At 37.7% G+C, this 20,769-nt stretch overlaps 1 protein-coding gene across 17 annotated transcripts in view; it reads right to left on the bottom strand.

Moving 5' to 3' along the window:
• The window catches only part of BCAS3 (BCAS3 microtubule associated cell migration factor), a 364,101-nt gene that overhangs the window by 204,239 nt on the left and 139,093 nt on the right, over nucleotides 1-20,769 (bottom strand). For 15 of the 17 annotated variants that reach the window (XM_030472293.1, XM_030472292.1, XM_030472294.1 and 12 more), the window contains 4 exons: nucleotides 16,899-16,943; nucleotides 10,079-10,203; nucleotides 9,294-9,459; nucleotides 7,831-7,931 (listed from right to left, as the gene is read on the bottom strand). In XM_030472293.1, the coding sequence (XP_030328153.1) occupies nucleotides 7,831-7,931; nucleotides 9,294-9,459; nucleotides 10,079-10,203; nucleotides 16,899-16,943 (437 nt within the window). The remainder of the gene's footprint in view (nucleotides 1-7,830; nucleotides 7,932-9,293; nucleotides 9,460-10,078; nucleotides 10,204-16,898; nucleotides 16,944-20,769) is intronic. The other 2 variants (XM_030472286.1, XM_030472291.1) reach the window with 1 other exon arrangement.

Raw genomic sequence — 20,769 nt, 5'->3', positions numbered from 1 at the left:
GCCACTCACCCTGTTCCTATTTACCCCAATCAGTCCTGTGTTCAGTGAGAAATTCGATTTGCTCTCCTCTACCACTCAGTCTTGTTTCCTGTAGGGAGCAGGAAGCGCATGTTACAGTTTTAGGGAAACATAGTTTTCCCTTAAAAAAATACCATGAACTACAATTTCATTAGAAACACCTTTTCTGGAAGGGGAAGATGATCCAGATTAGTTTGAAATCTGTTGTGCTTCCAAGTATAAGAAGCAAACGTGAAAACTGCGTTTCCACTGCTCGTGACTACTGCCAGAAAACCCCAAATACATGTAACAATTCTGTAAGAGAAAGGCATCCTTGGAATGAGTTGAACTCGAAATTTTTTAACTGTTGTCAGAAAAAAATACATATACATCTTTACAGATTATACATAATTAAGATCTGCAACAGCTTTAAACACAGTAAAAAATTCCAAATACTAAATATTTCTTAAATTGCACAAATTCTTCTAAAACATATTTTACCTTTATCACTTCACACATATATATACACCTCCATATATTCATATAATTGGAGATAATACCTGAGTCAAGATAAACACTCACGAATTAATTTTCTGAATTTCTGAATCTCACTTTTCTGTACAGAAATGTCCTCCTCAAAATCTCAAAGAATTGCAATTTTTTCCCCAATGATGTGGGTTTTTACAGGACATCTGCACAATTCCTTTGAAACTAGCGATGCACAGACCCAGGAAGTTCTTTTAAAAAGCATCTTGTATTCTTTTATTGTGTGGCAATAACAAAGTAGAATTTCATGACAATGATACACTAGTTAGAGGCAATTTCAAGTGGACAGAATAATAACGGTAAAATGAGAATCTAGAATATATATATATATAACATCTCATCTGTATAATAAAGCTCAACATATGTACCCAAGTAACTACATGAAGTCTCCCATATATGCTGGTTGTACACAAAATACCAAAATGACATAACACAGTTTCCCACCTTCAAGTGGATTGTGCTAACAACTAACCAAGGGTTAGCTGCAATACTCTTGACAGGAGTATTGCAGCTAATACAGGAGCAGAGGGAGGGGAAACTTGGCAGAATCATCCAAACATAACATGTCGTGTGATCAGGGACTCACTCAATCTACCAAAAGGCTGGTTTCACAGCCACTCAGATGAAGCTTTCCATCTGCCTTCCTGCAGCTTTGCCATTCCCATCTCCCTCACTCCAACTTTGCACACATGGTGTATATTTTCCTGCAGTTTTAAGCCCGTAACACTCCATTGAGACAATTTTGTGGAAAGCCCTCATCTGTGGAGCACAGGTACACCTGAAAGGCCAGTAGTTTAGGCAACATTCATGCAATCACTACATAAAAATAATGGCAGTTTAAAACGTTAACCCCCACACCAATCCTTGCTCCAACTCCTCTCCAGGCTTCACAGCACAGCAGCTCATATAAACTCAAGTGGGCTTCACCCACTTCAGGATAAGGTCAGAGAGCTTTGTTTAGATAGCCTTCATCGTGGATTATGTTAAACTGCCCAATTTTGCTCTGAAGTGCTGCAGAACCAGTAAAGCCCAGCAGAGACACCATAATGGGCAGCGAAAGCACTGGCTGCTGAAACAGCTCCAAACTCGCGTTTGACCGCGGCCATGCAGAGATGCCACAGAACCAGAGCAAAAAGGCTTTGAACACCTCGTAACTACATGATAGCATAATTGTTGTTACAGAACAGGCTCTGGTTTTGATCAGTTTTATTATTTGAAATCAAGCTTCGTTGTGATAGACATTGAACATACACATAGCAAGATCAGCTCTCGCCTCCCCGAACATGCTAGAAACACACACATTATAGTTATGAATACAGTGGGGTATGTACCATAACATATATTCGTTCATATGAGTGTGAGAGAAAGAATACACAATTAAATATGCACACACACAAGAGTGCAAGAAGAAAAATAGAGGTAGAAGGCTGAGAAGTGGTAGAACACTAAATATAGTTATCAGTCCCAGTTCATTAGCCTATTACCAGCCCACCATCACGCTCTGCTGCCCAGGGAAAAAGGCTTGTAGACCAGAATGACCAGATTCCTTACTGCGTCTGCTCAGTGCAACTCGTATGGCAGCAGTGTGGCTGTGATTACAGGCATCACAGCTTGTTTTTCACAGTATCTGTCTTCTTAGCACACATTGACACAGTTATTTAGTACACTCTCCACTGTTAACTCTCAGTCCTGCTTTCCGCTGCACAATATTCACTAGCTTGATGTATGTAACTTTTATTTCCATCAATGGAATGTATGAAAGGAATCTCAAATAAATAGGCCATAAAGAACCGCAATGTTGCTTAGAGACAAAACTCTTGCTCAGGGTGCATAGCTTTCATTAGAGGGAGCAGGAAGTGCAAATATGATGGCAGAGTTAGAGAGATTATCTGTATAAATTGTGTTATCATTTAGCCCAAACAAACAGTGTGGAAAGGCTAACCTCCTTCCTTTGAAGACAATGAATAGTTACTAAGTTTGACTTCTAATGAAAGCCATTTTCAGGAAAACACCAGATATGTACAACAGTTGGTCCAGAAATGAAAATCTGTTGTAACAGCCAGAAGTCAAAGGCAGCTATAAATACAGACCTTAATCTTTTCAAGAATCCCTTAACGAAGTCTATAAAACTGATTATATCTTCAGGCCTAACTCAAGTGCAAATTCTTACTCAGAAATAAGTAACAGCCCTGCAAATATTACTTGAAGACCAGTACAGGAACAAAGAACAAGAATACAGAGTGCTGGTTTGAATCCTAACATCATGGAATATGAATTACATTGCATTTACAATAAACAATTAATGAGACAGCAGAAGCCTCAGCTACGTGTCCATTTTTCTGAGAGAGAAGCAATTTCCAGAGGCAGTCAGAGTGGGATAAAGACACACTGCATCATTCCTTTTAACACAATAGAAATGCTCTTTGATTATTTAAAAGCCAATTGCAAAGATCTGTCTTCAATACCTCCTATTGGAGGTTTAAATAGCAAAGAGGTGCAAGTACACTTACCAGCAACACTGTAGTAAAGTAGAGACTTTTGTTTTAACAAAATCTATATTTATACGATTACATTTCCTATGGTTGAGGGCAGCTGTAATTAATGGATTTCCCTCCTTCCCCTAATGCAGTCATTTGTCAATTTAAACACAGAATGTCCAATCAATTTTGATGTATTTAGTAAGCAATTTGTCAGAGTACTGCATACCAGTTAATATATTAATTCTTGTCATTGGCCTGCTTCTGACAACTGCAGGTCATCTCCATAAAAATGGTCCTGATGAGCCAAAACTTTTTGCCTGGAATGTGAAGGTGCCCTTGTCAGAGCCAGAGGAGAGAAATCGTATCTCCTTTTATTCAATACCTTTTCTGGTCAGTTTTTGATCTGATTTTAAGGTTGGGGTTTTTTTCATTAATGTGTTAATTGTCCATGTTTCAGATATTTCAACTACAGTCCCTTCCTCCAGTGCGATGAAAAAGTGAATTCAAAGAGGAAGGGTGAGGAAGAAAGGAAATAAGAAGCGTGAAATGAGGATGTATGATTTCTTGTTGTTATGCAAATTTACCTATTTTCATTGCAATTCCATTATGTGCCATGCACAAGTTCTGTATGAATTCAAACATGCTAAAGTGGAAAGTACAGAAGTTAGACAAAGGAAACACAGGTTAAGTCAATCAAATATGTAAGAATTCAAGTCATGGTAATAGAAAAGTATTCATTAGAAAAAAAAACCTGAACACAAACAGCAGATTATCAGGGACAAGAAAAGTACATCTTAACAGCATGCCTCGAGAGTTTATACTACCAGAAGCATCTTAATTCCTAAGTACTAAACAGCAGGAAACAAGTACTATTTAAAGAATAAGTAATAATGAAACTTGGCAATTCTCTGAAGAAAGGCACATCCTTTACATGACAAGTTCCTGTGGACACCAGAAATCCTCCTATGTATGTATGCACACAGTGCCTTGCACAACTCTCCTCCTCTGTAAGGTCTGCTATGACAGTCCTGTGGTGATAGCGTAACACCAGGTGATGATATTTATGAGATAGGAAAAACATCTAGGATGAATAAAATGTGACTTAAATTTCCTTCCTCTGTTGTGATTAGATTTAGGAGTTGCTCAGAACAAAGGAAATAAAGAGGGGATACTAGAGACACAAATAAGGTAAAATATTATGTATTAAACCTGAGAAGGGTCAGAGAGAAACATGTAACACCCAGCACAGAGGACCTGAGGACTGTAGTGCATCCGTGCAGTACATCTGTGCAGGATGAACTCTTATGAAAACAATAGTAAGTCTGAAATCTGCTCTGTTAGAAGGTGAGGAGATTCTCCGGACTGGTTATTTCTACTCTCAAACTGCAAAAAGCCTGAAGCAGTCAGGAGAAGGATACCCACACTTCCTGCAGGCCAGCAGGCTGTGAAATTTAACATGCAAGTTCACTTTTGAGCCATGAACTTACAGAAAGGTCCAAATCTCTTGCTATCCAGTTCCTCACCTCTCTGCAGTGAGCCACAGCTGTGATAAAGCACTCAGGTAGATACGAACTGTGCACTCTGATCCAGGTTTCTGCAGCAGATGTCACAGATGACCTCAAAGCAATGAAACAGCTGTGCTAATCCACTTACAAATACCCTTGGGATAAAGGTCTTGGACACTTGTTGTACAAAATATTTCTTCAAACAATGGTTCCTTGTTAGTTCCTTAATAGCTCTGGGTATAACTTTCAGGTTCTTTGAAAATACTAGAAGCTGAACCGTGTGTAAACAACTACATGCAGCGTTTTTAAAATATTCTCTTTTTATCACAAGAACTCACTGGCCTACTTCATGCTTTTCAGAGACTAAGGAAGATTTTGGTGCTGCGTTTTGGCATCAAACTATCTTTCTGCAGACCCGCACAGCCCAGCCCTCCAAGCAGACCGCCAGACGTTTCATTGTTCTGTCCGTCTGCTGACAGAGGTACTCTGTGCTAAAAAGCACACTGAGTATTTTTCAATGACCCAGGGGGCAAAGGTCACTTATTATAAATGGATAATGAGACCTAATGCAATGTTCTGAGTGTGGACAAAGAAAGGGTCTATCTATACCCCCTTGTGACTTGGTCATTCAGGCTTTTATTTCCCCTGCACACTTAATGGAGCCAAACAATTGGCAGAAATGCTATACAGAAACTGAGAGAAACTGCTGTATTCTACCTCTGATAGACAGATACAAATAGTGACCCTGAAATGGCGCCAGAATTCCTCTTACCACTAACGTGGCAGACAGATGTAACATTCACCCTAACCCCCTATTTAGCCATTTGCTGGCAATTAAACTTACTGACGGAAGTGATAGCACATCAAACCACAGGCTTCAGCTAATGTCAGCCCATTACATTACTGCAGGTAAGCAGAGCCAGATAACTTCGGTTTAGCGTGTATTTAATAGGGGGAAGCCAACAGGTGTCTTGGACTCTTTTGTGGGAATCCTGCTCTGACTCCATTTTTTCCAAAACTTCATTGAGTAGCTCCAGATAGAATAAATCCAGAAGACAAATAAAACTTCAAAGAAGATCGGATATACACAAATTTATCCGTTAATGCCATTTTTCCTATGTTCTATAGATACTTTTTTGTCTCTAGTGTTTATGATTCTATTTTCCTTTACATGTCACACCCATCTTAAAAAAATCCTATTATGTGAAATAAAACCTGATTTTAAAAGTCTTCACTGTAATTCAAATCATTCAAAAGCATTATTTTGCTGCAACTTAGCTACAACTCATTCTTCTTCCTTTAAACAGTTTTCAATACCAAACCATTTGACATGCATAGTACTTGAGGCATTAATGAAACACACAGAGGGAACCACATCCATCCCTGATTTCAGACTGTGGAATAAATGTGATCTGTGTATATATGCTTTGGTAATCAAAGAAAGGTTTTTGTTCAGACCATATCATTGCACTACATTGTTTTTTATTTCATCAGAAACTAAAAAGCATATAAACTACTTTTACAAAATGCCCGGAATTCTCCAGAGAACATTCTGTGTTCTTGGACCCATCCTGCAAGAATTGCACGGTGCACACAACAATTTATATATTTATATGTTTGATAGCATGCAAGAGAAACAGCTGAAACCAGTATGGATGATAATGACATCTTGAAACTAGAGGAGAGAATCTGGGGAGGGGGAGGAGGGGGAAGAAATCTGGCCCAAACAGCAGAGCTGCAAGGACCCACAAACACAGGTAGTGTTGTGAATTAAAGCTGGTTTTGGAGACTGTTTCAAGACTACTCAGTAGCAGCAGTCACAACGGTGCGTAAGCAATGGATAAAAATACAGATACCAAAAAGAGTTATCAGCAGCAGCATAAGCAGACTATGTGGCAGCAGTCACGTTAAACTACAATATGAAACTAGACCTATGCTCTATAGTTAACAGTGTCTATTAAAGGTTTTGATAGAAAATACAAATATATTTGTTGACCTGATTGTACTCAACGCTTCAAAATACTTCTTTGAAAATTGAGGTATAGGCTCCCACACCTAATTTTAGACACAGTAATTTGAAAATAGAGAGCCATATTTGTATCATAAACTATTATACAACCAAAATACATCCTTGCAATGACCTTTTATCTCAAAGCAGAACTCTCATATCTATATGTCAAAGTAAAATAATGCAGGGATCTAGCAAAAAATTCTAGCCCAGAGGCACATCTAACACAGTGTTGTGCACTACTAATTACCTTTTCCATATTCTTTTCTACCTTTTGAGTTTTCTTCCTTTTTCTATGTAGCATGGAACAAGGAAGACAATAGCCTTGTGGGTTCCCACAATGGTTTGAGCTCAGAGCACATGCAACAGATGGAAAGGTAGAAGCAACAGATCTAATCTGGCGCCAATGTCGCTTTTACCAGTCATGTTCAAGCTGCCTTTTGGCCCAGATGTCCACTTTCTGCATTTTAAAATGCCTGTGTCACATCATGTGCTGGCGTTGGCTGCACTGACAACTGTGCAGAGGCTCTAGTTTCCCCATGAGTACCTTTACATATGCCAAGAGTTGTTCCCTTGTGAAACTTTGACTGCTGTATCACTTTGATCTTGACTACATTCTAGATAGAGAATTGCTACTTACTGTTAATATTATTTTCTGAATGGTCAAAATAAAAAATAATAAATACTCATTTATCTATAAAACCAGCATAAAACACATGGGTTTATATAATATACATATACCACACACCTATCAACATACAAATGTTTCTGAATACGCAATGCCATGCATATTGGCTCCTTGCAAATGACGTGGCTGGATAAGACAGAGGACTAGACAGGTGGGCAGCCATCACTGGAAGCAATGCCAAGGCTCCCGAGGGAAGCAGCTGTCTGAGGCTCTGGCTGGAAGTAGCCCAGCAATCAGGAGTTCCAGGGGAGAGGAAAAATGCAGATGCACTGGCTTGTCACCGAGTACTGAATTCATGAGAGGAAATGGCTAAAAGCATTAGAAGAAATGAGGTGAAGAAATCCCGAGGACTTCAGGGGATCTTTTAGGTCACACTTTCAAGGCCAGCGAAACACTCACATTTTGGCTGCATGATAGGCTCCCAACTTTGATCCATATCAGAAAGATACTTATATTCACTACCATTACTAATACAGTTACATCAGCCCTATTCTGGGGTTGAACATATTTTGAAATAAAGGCAGGCTGAAAAACTAACAACTCAGAAAGTCACACTCAGCTTAAAATGTGCACAGAAGACAAGACAAAAAGTTGTCAGCTACTTACAGCCAGCAAGAAGATACTGGTAGTACTGCACAGCATCTGCAGCCAGGAGCAGTGGATGGTTTGCATTAAATGGTGGTTGGAGTTCATTCCACTGAGGAGTTCTGAGGTAAAACACAAGACTATTAATATTTTAGCTAATACAGAGAATGTAAATCAGTGTTTCTGTCATCACATGTAATTATCTATACAAGCTCACAAAATGTTTGTAATTATTTAAATTAGCTTGTTCAAACACTGCAATACACCACAGGCACTTGAGCAGCACGACCAAATAGCACAGATTTGAGGCAAAGACAATACTTTTTTGTTGACTGCAACATGGATTGCTCAAGAGGAAGGTGGTTTAGATTAAGTTGGTAAATATGTTTAGGACCCTTGTATGTCATGCTGACGTTATATAAACACACACCAGAAACTGGGGAGCTTTTTTGTTCTGTTAACTAGCACTACTTCGATACTGTAAAGTCATTGAGCATCTACAAACTGTGAAAATAAAGCTGTGTAAAGTTATGGACTATTGATCCAATTAGAATTTTCAATTCCATTACAACCTACTCATTTCAACAATAATGGTCTAGAAGTCTGTGTTGTAATTTTAATTAGGGTGGGCCATTCCTAAATAGCTTGGTAAATCAAGTATTGATCAATCTAGTCCAGCCATAAGCAGCACTAAGGAATATAGGAGCCAAGAAAAATCGATAGGGAAATATTTTAAAACGTCAAAAGCACTGACAACACTTTCTCATCAATTTTTGTTTACTTTCTTCTGCATGTCAGGAATAATTTCTTCAACTGTCTTAAGAAACGCTACCTTCAGCTACTTACAGGATAACTTGCCTAATTCTTTGCAATGCTTCATCGTGAAAACCTCACTCATGACTCATGGCAGAATTTTGTACTTTAACACTATTAAAATAATTGTTTCTAGTCCTTATGTAAAAAACTAAACTACAATCTGATCATTTAAAATCACCAACTGATAAGGATCTCTATTGATCTATAAACACATTCATGTACCCCTGTGTTTACAGAGGTACTTAAATGCTTAGCTCCCCTTCAGACACTAACACAACTACAGGAAAAGGTAGGCTTGAATATTGAGAGTCCTCTCTTTCAACAGGAAACCTTAAGAATCTTTAAGATAAACTTTAAGATAAAAATAGGGGTGAAACTCATAGAATCATAGAACGGTTTGGGTTGGAAAGGACCTTAAGATCATCCAGTTCCAACGCCGCTACCATGGGCAAGGATGTCTCACCCCAGACCATATTGCCCAAGGCTCTATCCAACATGGCCTTGAACACTGCCAGGGATGAAGCATTCACCACTTCTTTGGACAACCTGCTCCAGTGGCTCATCACCCTCATGATACATGAATGAACATTCACCCCTTTCAAAAAAAACAAAGATCACAACCATTTCCTGGACAAAAAGAAGAAGAAAAAGTAAAAAGAATGAGCTACCTAACCAAAGCCCAGCTGGCTCTTGGGCACGTCACCATTTCCAAAGGTGTGTCATCACTGATCTTCGGAGCAGTGCTGAGCGGACGTGGTTCCAATACATGCTCCACCAGGCTGCCATAACAACTGATAATATACAACGACTCCACTACAAACTGTTTTGATTGATCTGCTTGCAAGAAGAAAGAAAATCTTACTGCAATAGCACAGCAGAAACAGCAAAAATGTTTACAGTAATAGTAGACTATTCTTTTAAGTCTCTTGCTTTATATGCTTGCACTCAAAACCATCAATTAAAAGAAGTGAGAGGGTTGGAAAGACAAAGAGAAAATGGTACCAAGCATTAAATTTTCCCTTTGTTTCAAAGAAATATGAATATCTCTTTTAAGAGAAGGTGGAACAAGAGTTTCTCACCAAGGTGGGTTCAGGTGACTATACGTTGCCAAACATATGTCTGTACATTTGCTTTAGCAAAGGTGTCTCTCCTTTACCTCACAGCTTTTTCAGTAACACTTCACACAGTATCTTTGAATTGAACCATCAAAGTTTGTTTTCTGTCAGTGCATCATAAGAAAAAAAATCAATGATTGATTTCACTAATTAAACTTCCTTGCAAATTTTGGTCCTATTTACGAAAAGCACCCCAACCATGCTCCCCAAAACGTCCACTGTCACTGCTTAAGGATCAAAATCTACAGATAAGCATCATCTGCTCAGAAGTTATCACAAAATGGAAAAATAAACTAATCTCAATTTAAATGCAAGTCCTATTTTTGGAATATACCAACCTTTTTCTCTTTTCAGACCGGGGTTGTTTGCAAACCATGACCTCGATGAGCCAAAGACTGCAGCGACACAAAACTCTCCTCCCACAGACTTACTGGGTGAAATCTGTGGAGCTGGTTTGGATTTGCTTAAAGAAAGAACAAAAAATTATGAAAGTTAATTCTCAAAAATCAAGATGTCCCTTGCTGAATAGTCACTCTAAGATATTAATTCAGAAATGGTGAATATCTGCAGTTCCCATAAGATTTAGCAGGATTTACAGATGCTTAGTGGTTCTCAATAATAGGTCCCAAATTCCCCTTGATCACTGAACTCATTAACTTGAAGGACAGCACTGGCTCATAATGGAGAAATAGTTGGACTGTTTAAAAGACCCAATATTGAATATTTGCATTCAACAGAAACTTCTGAAGTGAATACAAACATTTATAATCGTAAGTCCTTTGGGAATTAAAATATAGATTCTGGATCAGTCTTTCTAGGTGGTTGATATTTTCAGGCATTTTCAAAAGAACCCTCTCACTAACGCTAACGTTGACTGCAGATCTGTGTATCTGCACATTGAAACCACTCGGATACACATGACATGGGCAAGAGGGTAAGAGGGAACAACATGCGGAGGATATGAGGAAAGGGAAACAATGCAGGCGCTCATGAGCTGTGTGTTAAAACAAATCAGTAACTGTATCATGTAAAAAGAGATTAAGATACATTCTCCTCTGAAACTCCACAATGTGCATGTAGCAGATCCAGTGGTTTATAATTATGTTTGATTGAAACATCATTTAGTGTTCCTCCTTACAGGAAGCTGAAGATATGCAACATTCTGCTTTCTATAAACTCAAAATTTGCCCATTTCCTCAATTCATTAAAACAGATTTTTACCCTTCCCTTAAGAGAAAAGCTGTCCGAGAAGTTCATGCAGGATTCCTCCTTCTCCATGTTCTAATTTTTCCTTTTAAACTGGACTATTGGGTATTTCTCTCCTTATTCTATTTCACTGCTCCCTTCTCTCGCCACCTCTCCCTCCTTTCCTTTTTTCTTCTATTAATTTCTTGTTCCACACTGTATCAGCCTGTGATTACACTATCGTATTGACTTGGTCATTTTTAAGTATTGATCTTCAATTCTGAGAAGTGTGTGTGTGCATATATGGACACGCAAACAAATTCTTGCAAGTATTATGATGGTATTAAGCAGCATAAGAATATTTTAAAACAGGAGAAAGCAACTCAAACACCGAGCATAATTAGAATGGCAATTAATTCATACCAGCCTTTTTTGCAATGACAAATTACTTGTATACAGGTGAAGTGGTTCAACAGAATGAACCAATAGGGGTATTAAAGCAAAGACAGATTATGAATCAACATAATGTAAAAATAACATAAGAAAAGTAAGGTAAACCAAAATTATTCTACAAGCTGGGCTTCTCTGAAACTCCTGCACCTGGCTGTGGATGCTGCACCCATGCAAACACCCATGTCTTGGTCCCTGGTCCCTCACAGCTCAGTCCTGATCCCGCTGAAATAAATGGCAAAACTCGCCCTGATTTCAAACACTTCATTTCCTTCCAACAACAAGCTGTAGTAAGTGACATGTGGAAAATAATATGGCATATGGTTAAAAACATGTCGCCTCCATCATTACTGTCATGCTACGTGAAACATTTAAAATCGCCTTCAACTTAAACTCACCTAAAGCAGCAAATGCTTTTTGTGAAGCATTGCAGAAATTAGGTGATGTATGACAATGGGAGAAAAGACTAATTGTTTGCTTTATACTGTATTTTCAGCCAGGTTTCTGAAAGGGATGTACAGAGAGTGTAACTGAGCTTCCCAGCACCTTGTGTGGTACTAGTGTGTCACTTTTACAGACGGGCTCACTGAAGCACAGAGGGGCTAAGCTGCTTGCCATAAATCACACATGAAGCAAGCCTATGGTCACACATTTCATTTAGCAGAAAAAAAACACCCACCCAACAAAACAAAACAGAACAAACTTTCAAAAGTAATTCCATCACACTGATTAGAGTCAATGGAAAGATTCAGGCAAACTTTCATGGACTTAGATCAGTCCTGAAGCTCTCACACATGCAGGAGAAGCTAGAACGTCGCAGAAGAGCAATTGCAATTTATAGTCAGTAGCTCTGGTATTGAACCACCACAAAGCACGTAATATCCAACTGTTAAATCTACAGCTACAGATTACTGGGTCAGAAATTTGTGTTCCAAAATGTTCCGAGTATAAATATATTACCTTGCTTGCAGTGGCAATTTATGATCTCTACTGCAATATTTGATATTAACATATGAAGTATTTATTAGCTGCTCAGAAAAATGCAGAATAGATTTCTTTCACTTTGAAAGAGTCATCTGTCACAGACGCAGTATTTTTAACCAGATCTGTAACAAACTGTGTATCAAGAACTGTTTTTAGCTCTCACCTTCCAAATATTCACACACTAATATTCCTCCAGAAATGAAAATATAATGCATCCACTAAGTAGAGGCTTGTTACCTACTGATCTATACTTCAACCAATAAATGATTGGTTTTAACATAGAAAAAGATTGTTCAGAAGGACAGTGTTACCCATCAATCAGTACAAAACAAACTGTGATAGAGATATGATTCAGCTGTATTCACTTCCTCTTTTAAACTCTTGAAAAGATAATCCTTCCACACTATCTTAATACTCTTAATATTCTTAAGTTTTACTTAGCACAAGCTGAGGTTATTTATTAAAATAATTTAAAATGAAAAAAAGAAAGGAGCAAATGCTGTTCTCACCTACAAACTGGAGTAAACTTCTACAGAGCCATAACTGACTTCCATTTCTTCGAGCCTTTCAGCTCAAGCAGAAGTGAACCTGCTACGCTAACAACACTTTTTTGCAGAGTTCTCCACACTCTTAGTCCCAAGACCTATGCTCAACCAAATACACTTATAAACAACCTGAAAGGAAATTGCCTAAGCTACATTCTATTTACACCATGGCTTTAAGATGTACATCTCTCAAGGCATGCATTTAAGTGTTGGTTTCAGTGCCAAAACATTTTCCCTTCAAGAAGGATGTTTTGTAGACAGCAAGAGCAGAACTTGTAAAACATGATTACTCATGTGGTTAAACTTAGTCCTGCTCAAAAATAAAGACAAACAAAAAACCTGACTGGTGTATCATATTGGTTCAGACATATTCCTGAAGAAACTGCCAAGATGTCAACAAGTTTATTCTGAAAACTATTGTAACTGAGGAATCTTTTCTTTTACCACCATTTTACTTTATCCCTGAGTTTTCACCAATACATCCCAACTCCATTTTCTTTCCTTTAGCAATCCTCAAAAGCCCAGTTATTTTCAGTAACAGTAATGCCATTAGAAAAATATATTTTCATGTCATTGTGATATTTTAACAACTTGGAAACTATAAATCCTCATTATTATGTAGATGCAAACACCCTCTCAGCTTTATAAATGATAACAAAACAATCATGTTGAAGGCAGGTGGTGAATGACTGGTTTCTGCTATGAACTCCTGCTCTTTACTTGCTCTTAGCCTGTCAGCACTTCGTAAATTATTCCAAGAACTGAAATTAAGGCACATTTGGCCTCACTTTTAAAAACAGTTAATTTAAAGGAATCTTCACAATATGCTAACTTTCAAAAGGTTATACCATATTTTTACTGAAAGGCACGGTCACGCAGGGAGAAGTGAGGGTTGTTGAGAATCAACACTAAAAACAAGAACATGAAGCTAATGGAATCAAAACTCTCATAATTTCAATCTTCCACATTAGAAACAAGAGCACTATAGCTAAGATAAAAGGTGGATAAAACGTCAGTGCACTTTTTCCTCTCTGGGTCTACCAAACTGTGTAACTACACCAAGAATTACATGAGACACAGTGGTATTTTTATCCCAATTGTATCTGTGCAGGAACCTACACCAGGAGTACAATAGTAATAAAAACCCCCTTTCATAGTTCTTGTTCTGCTATAAATTTAATAAGAGTTGTGCCTCAGCTGAAGATCACGTTCATGTCATTTCAGTTACCAGCAGTTGACATTCACCTACCGCAGCTGAAGTCAATAACAAAGTCACCTACTAAAGGTCAAGTTAATCCCAAACTCCAGCTAAATACCAAAATATTTGGGGAAATTTGTGTTATTGACTTTTCTAACATAATTTTGGGGGATTATTTCCATTTTAAATGCAGAAACACTGAAATGTTGACGCATACATGTCCAGTGAAAAACATCTATGAGCATTTTGTACTGAAATGGCACAAAAAGTGATGGAAGCAAACTAAAGAAGAAAAGTAAGACATTACTCTGACAGATCTTAAAAACAAGTTAAGAGCCTCAGCAATAGCATGCAAGTTCTTTCATGTTGACAAGGCAAAAGAAAAGATGAAGAGCTGCTGAAACAATTCAGTGTTACCACCAGTTGACTTTTGTAACGAATCAAACTCTGCCATAATCTCTGGAAATCGTGTTAGCTCTTCATAAAAATAATAACTAACGTCAATATTGTAACTACTTTACATTTTTTATTATTATTATTACTCTACTTTAGGCAAGAAAATCAATAACAATCAATACTATTGAAATATTTTGAAAACTATAGGCAACACTATGAAAATCAGAGTACAGTGCAGTGCTGGAGTGTTCCTCAAAGAGCTTTAGGTCTCGTAAAATACTGCTGGCTCTTACATTTGTCTTTATGTTCATAGTCAAACAAGCGACGTGACTCAAAAAAAATAAATAAATTGCATATATACGGTATGAGGGAACTGCTTTACAAATTCAAACAGTGAGAGACTGCAAAGATCGAGAATCACATTGATTTTATATTCCCAAAGAACAGGCTTCAAATACATCAGATTCACAAAAACAAAAGCACTTATCCACACCTCCACAACTAAACCCACTGAAATGGAAACATACAGTTTCTGGAGGTAAAATTTTATCTGGGCTACAGAAGCAGCAACAAAAGTAACATGAGAAAAACACTGCATAAAATTTGCAATTACACGTCGAATTAATGAAAAAGCGTATCTGTCTCAAAATACATACATTTTAATTGATTTATCACTCTGCCTACAACAAGAAAACAAAGACATGTTTCCAGTCATCAAATCATGAATAAAACAAGAAAAAGCAAGACAAGAAATGGTAGGCTCCTTTATTTGCGAGGCAGCAAGCTGTCAAATCTCCATTCATGTTGTTTACATAATTTTAGGTCTCATTAAGACCTTAATGGAAACAACATGATTTCTTCCCCCACCCAAAGTGTGTTTTTTATCCTAATTTCTCTGTAGGCTAGTAAAGACCAATTTTTTGAGCTAGCACTGGCATTAAACAAACCACAAAAGAGTCTTGTGAAAGACAGGCAACAATTTTTGAGTCTATTTCATATATTCCCCTCTTTAATCTAGGCCTTTTAATCTTGCCTCAATCTAAAATCATTTCTAGTTGACAAGCATCTCTGCCGCTTCATGCAGGGGGTGGCCGACACATCCATTTGCTAAGACAATCCACTTTCAAAACTCTTCCTCCAGAGCCTTTTCAGTTCTTAGATCACCATCAGACGAAATACGTAGGTGCATCACAAACTGCATTTTAAAATGGTTCTTAGGAAGTCTAGTAGAGTAATCAGATATTCCATAGGAATAAGGCAATGTCATCTTCTTTCCTGTAGTGTCCTATTTAGCGCTTTTGCGTTTCCTCCCTTTGGTATAGCTCCCGTATCCCTCACCAGCTCTCCCTCTCAAGTTGCCTGTATCCTTACAAAACTCTTGGGAAGTTCCTTCTGCTGAAGATAGTATTTTGACAGAGACGTAAGGGGGAGATACATGTGGAACAAACTTGTAGCAGTAGAAACAAGAGCCACATACAAATATTCTAACAGATACTAATAAGCATCCTCAGCTAAACTTAAAGCAACCCCCTCCCAAAAACCCACCTCCTAGCTGAAAGTTTCTAAATTTTCTACGGAAGTTTTAAGATGTTCAAACTTCTTCCACTCCTGTTATCTGAAACTTCAAGCACCTACTCCCATCTCATTACAAAGAGGTGACTGGAGGTTCTGTAGCACTGCATGAACACTGAACCAAGCTCCACCACAGGGAAACTTGTTAAAAATTGCTTTTATTTCTGTCTGCATTTTTGTAATGTGCTGCAATTTTACATATTAAAACAACCCCGCCTCATAATTTTAAATATCATTATTTTAATGGAACTGTGGTTTGTTTGGTTGGTTTTTCTCTCAAGTGTGATAAGCTTTTTGGTTTTGTGGTTTTGTTTCTTTTGTTCTTTGTTTGGTTTGGGTTTTTTTACAGTGCCCATTTTACTTGCTTCACCTCTCCTACTGCAGTATTTCACTGACTACTCACTGCTCATCTGGCTTATTTTCGAGAGGTCATCATTGATGTTTTCTGCCTGTAAGCAAATTGGTGCTACAGGAATAAAGAAAGCAACATAGGAAAAAAGAGGCTTGTGTTGGAAAGCTGTTGTAATTATTTTTTGCCCACTGGGAAATAATTTAGTTTTTCAACTTCTCTGCTAATTACTTAAAAATTATATGCCCCCTCACAGGTAAAAATGGAAAAAACAAGTGAATGCTTTGACAATGCTTAATGGTGAACACGCATCCATAGCTTAAGAGTGAAATTATGCAGTGCTTCCACCTATGGATCAGCCATGCAAGTCAACAAATTAAACAAAAAATTAATCCAAAATTAAAGTCTAAGCACAGTGTTATTTTCAGTGAGGACAGTAGATGGATTATAGGCATGCCGGGTTTGAAGTGGGAACTCACCATGGAGCTTTTATGGAAAAACATCCTGCTCCAAACAGGTAAGGTCTTCATGTAAAGGGGAAAAATGCACAGAAATTAGATGAAAACTCCATTACCAACAAGTACACTGTATATCATGCTACTAAGATTTATGCAGAAGGTAAACAAAATAACTTTTTATAACCATTCATGATGCCCTGAGAGAGATGTAGATCCCTAACGTCACCAACATGCCGAGGCTCACAGACACAACTGCCCAAGTGAATGTCCCAGGGACAACACAGCCACCCATGGAAGCAGGAGCTGACGGGGCAGGCTCCTCATGCACAACTGCTGTGACAAACATAATGCACCATTTGCAAGCAGGCTTTAACATTATCATTCAAGTTAGACACGGCTTAGGTCTCCTTCCTGAAAGCTGCTGATAAATCTGAGGCAAAAGGAGTCAAGAGCCTTGAACCAACATTAAAGTCAGAACTAAGAGAGGGAAATTAGCATCAAAAGCAATAAATATGTGGGTGTTTTCCATGAAACACTGAAGGTCTGAGTGGGATAGTTTTACAAATTTATGGAAAATAGGCAAGTCCTAAGTAAAAACCACAGGTACAAGCACAATCTATTAGAGAAAATTACTCAGCCCTTTTCCTAGGATAGAAACACACCATTAAATAAAAAATCTTCAGCAATTGTATGACACAGCAATATTATTCCCCCACTTAAAAGTTTGCATGGAATGCAGGAAAGAGAACCCTAACTTCCTTCAAATATCTTTGCTGTTAAAAATCACCTGATATAGAGCTTAATGCTTTTGGTCACTCAAGAATTTATCTTCAGCATGATTTTATTTTTTTTGTTCAAGTATTTTGTACTGTGGATAGTTTTTACAGTGGTATCACACCCCATTAATTTCAGTGCATTTTCAACGACTATCTATCTCCCTTGTTCTTTGCATCACCTTTCAAAACGCCATCGCCATACTGACCTTTTCATAAAATCTGAAAAGGAGGAACAGGAGGTAAATTTCGAGCTACTCACATGCTCAAGGCTTCTGTGATTCTCATTTGGGATATACCTTCATCCACAAAATTGCTGAATAATTGATTTTGTAAATGCCTATCTGTCATTTTTCTTTTCATACTCTGACTCAGCGATAAATTCTGGCTAGTTCAAACAAGTGAAATATTTTCAGGTAATGAATTGACAGAAAATATCTATCACAGAAAGATGTATAAAGCACTCAGCCATATGTTTGCACAGTTAAAAGGATACCAGCCTGATAGAAAAGAATTCTGTGAACAAAATTTGGCACGAGCACAACATCAATGAATGGAGACATCCTCTTAAAAAAACATTTAGGTGAAGGTACAAACCAAGACATATATTCTTCGACATATATTCATCTTTACATGCAAAGATGTGAAAATCCAATAAAGAACAGAATATTACAGGAAAAAATCCCTATTTTTCTCATTAGTAATATAGGCCAAAACCCATATTGAAGATCTTTTGAACTCTGTGTGATGGATTAGCCTTTAACTGTTCATATTTAAATAAATGTTTGGTTAATATTTTGTGGGGCAGAGTCCATTTGGTAGAACCAGCTGCCTTTCTAGACATAATATATCATCTTTGAATAGTGATAAAATCCAATTAAATTGCATGAACTATATAAAGTGTATGATCTCCTATACAGCCAACTTGTTCAGTCTCCAAGTCAAAGACCATTCTAATGGCTCAACAGAAGATGAGCCCACCACGATCGCACTGTTTAAATGGAAAGCTAAGTATTCTGCATAACTCATAGCAAATATAACTTACAACCTAGAATGTATTTAGTGTAGATTTGAAGAGTCATTGGAGAGTGTCTGAATCTGACTGGGAGCTTAGAATTTTTAGATTACGATCCTGGATGTTTTGGCAAGTTTTTTTCCTCTCTGAAGCAGTTTTTCTATCTGCAAAAAGCAGGCAAATGACACGTAGCTGAGCTCATCAGAACATTTCAGGAGATAACATAGGCCTTCCCCCCCCCGACATACTATGTTGACCTGATTATACTTGCAAATTAACAAATTCTCTATTTTAATTACAAATTGACCCAGGTGTTTCAATGGAAAGTTTTGTTTGTTTATTTCTAACATGGATAAAAAATCTCGTATCATGAAGAAAACGTAATTACACTTTCAAAGACTACAGCAGTCTTAATAAAAAGCCTTAAGTGTGAAAAAGACAACTTAGCATTTCCTCTCTGTTCACAAGACCTAGTTTCTTTTAAGGTGGCTATTTCCCCCCGCCCCGATATTTACCTAAGCAATTCTTTTTCACTATTTCCTTCACATAATATGGATGGTGTGCGAATGGAGAGAAAGAGAATTCACAAATTACAGGAGAACCCAACCTTGAAAAGACAGCACCAGATGGCTGCACTCAGTGACAGGAACAGAGCAATGCCAAGGCAAAAAACTCACTGAGGTTCCCCCTTCTCACAGCTAGTGAGAAATTCCAAAGGAAAATTATGGAGTGATGAGGACTTACAATTCAAAATTCCAACAGCGTTCAGTTAATTTCTTGTCTGATTCTGAGTTTTAGCCAATTGAAAACTGACACATTATTTGATTTTGTGTTATCGTGTTTAATAAAAACTATTTAAGCTTTTAATAAGCTGTGCAATGCCCACCTACTGTAACCCTCATCGCTATATGTTGCCATAGCAAGAATCCTCTCACAGTGACATTTGAACAAACTTAGTGCAAATAACTGTATTTCGTATCAATTACAAATCACTACAGTAGTTCCTTTATTACCAAAATGTATTCTATAACCTAAGGTGACATAAGACACCTCTGAGAAATGGACCAGAAAGAGAATGGCTTCAGCATGCAGGGAAGCTGACCTACTGCACTGAATTCTTCAGCTTGACTTTTAGGGGTTTTTTCTTTACTTTTTCAGTTACTTTTTCCTACTTAATTATATTATGACATCATGACTTTGCACTCCTCATTTTTGTTTGCTTCAGTAGTAGAACCTGGGATAAATTAAGCTCTCTGAGCCAAAACAAAACAAAGGGATGTCACTGATTTTCAGTACATATAATGTAAGCAATGAGAAACACTAGAATGATAAAATTGCACCAGACACTTTACCTACTTTTTCCCTTCCTTACTGGGGGTGGAATGAAGGATGGGATGAAGAACGGGTAGAGTTTCATGTTTAAAAACACACTATCTAAATCTTCTGGATGGAAAAAAAGTAAGGCTTATTCCTTTTCCTACAAGGTATGTTGGCTGTCTGTTTTGACAAGACCCAAGTAATGCAGGTTATATCCTGGTGTTTCACCAAAGCTATAATGAATTTGGGAATGAAGCATGATACAAATATAATGACTATATCCCTTGAGAAAGTTAAAACAAATGCTGCTGTCAGTGAAACCAACTTTTACAATAGTTTTTCTTCTGGGAAAATTGATGTATCTTTTATTTTGCTCCTTCTTACTACAGCTCATCTGTGTCTCCACATTCTTACAAACTGAAAACTAACTACAACTCATTCCACAAACACAAGGAACGCTTATAAAGCTATTGCAATGCACAAAGCTGTCTTCTAACATATTCTGATTCACTGCCTTTTATAGACAAGCATGAGATGGATCATACAGTTCTTCCCCTTTCAAATCTATAAGCTCTTTGTAAATGAGCAATGAATTAACCCATTCACCAGACTTGAGAAGGAATTCAGCATTACTAGTAAAGTTTTGAGAGGGAAACTGAGGCACGGATATATAAGGACTTATTAAATCTGGCTCTCCTACTGCCTTACATCCCCCTAATCTTTAAAACATAAGATGCTTTCTTACTCATTAGTGTTAGAGCCCCTTTGGGAAAGCCTGTCTGCTCCT

The sequence above is a fragment of the Strigops habroptila genome (genome assembly GCF_004027225.2).
Source record: "Strigops habroptila isolate Jane chromosome 13 unlocalized genomic scaffold, bStrHab1.2.pri S16, whole genome shotgun sequence".
Lineage (NCBI taxonomy): Eukaryota > Metazoa > Chordata > Aves > Psittaciformes > Psittacidae > Strigops > Strigops habroptila.
This window is presented reverse-complemented; position numbering and strand designations above follow the sequence as displayed.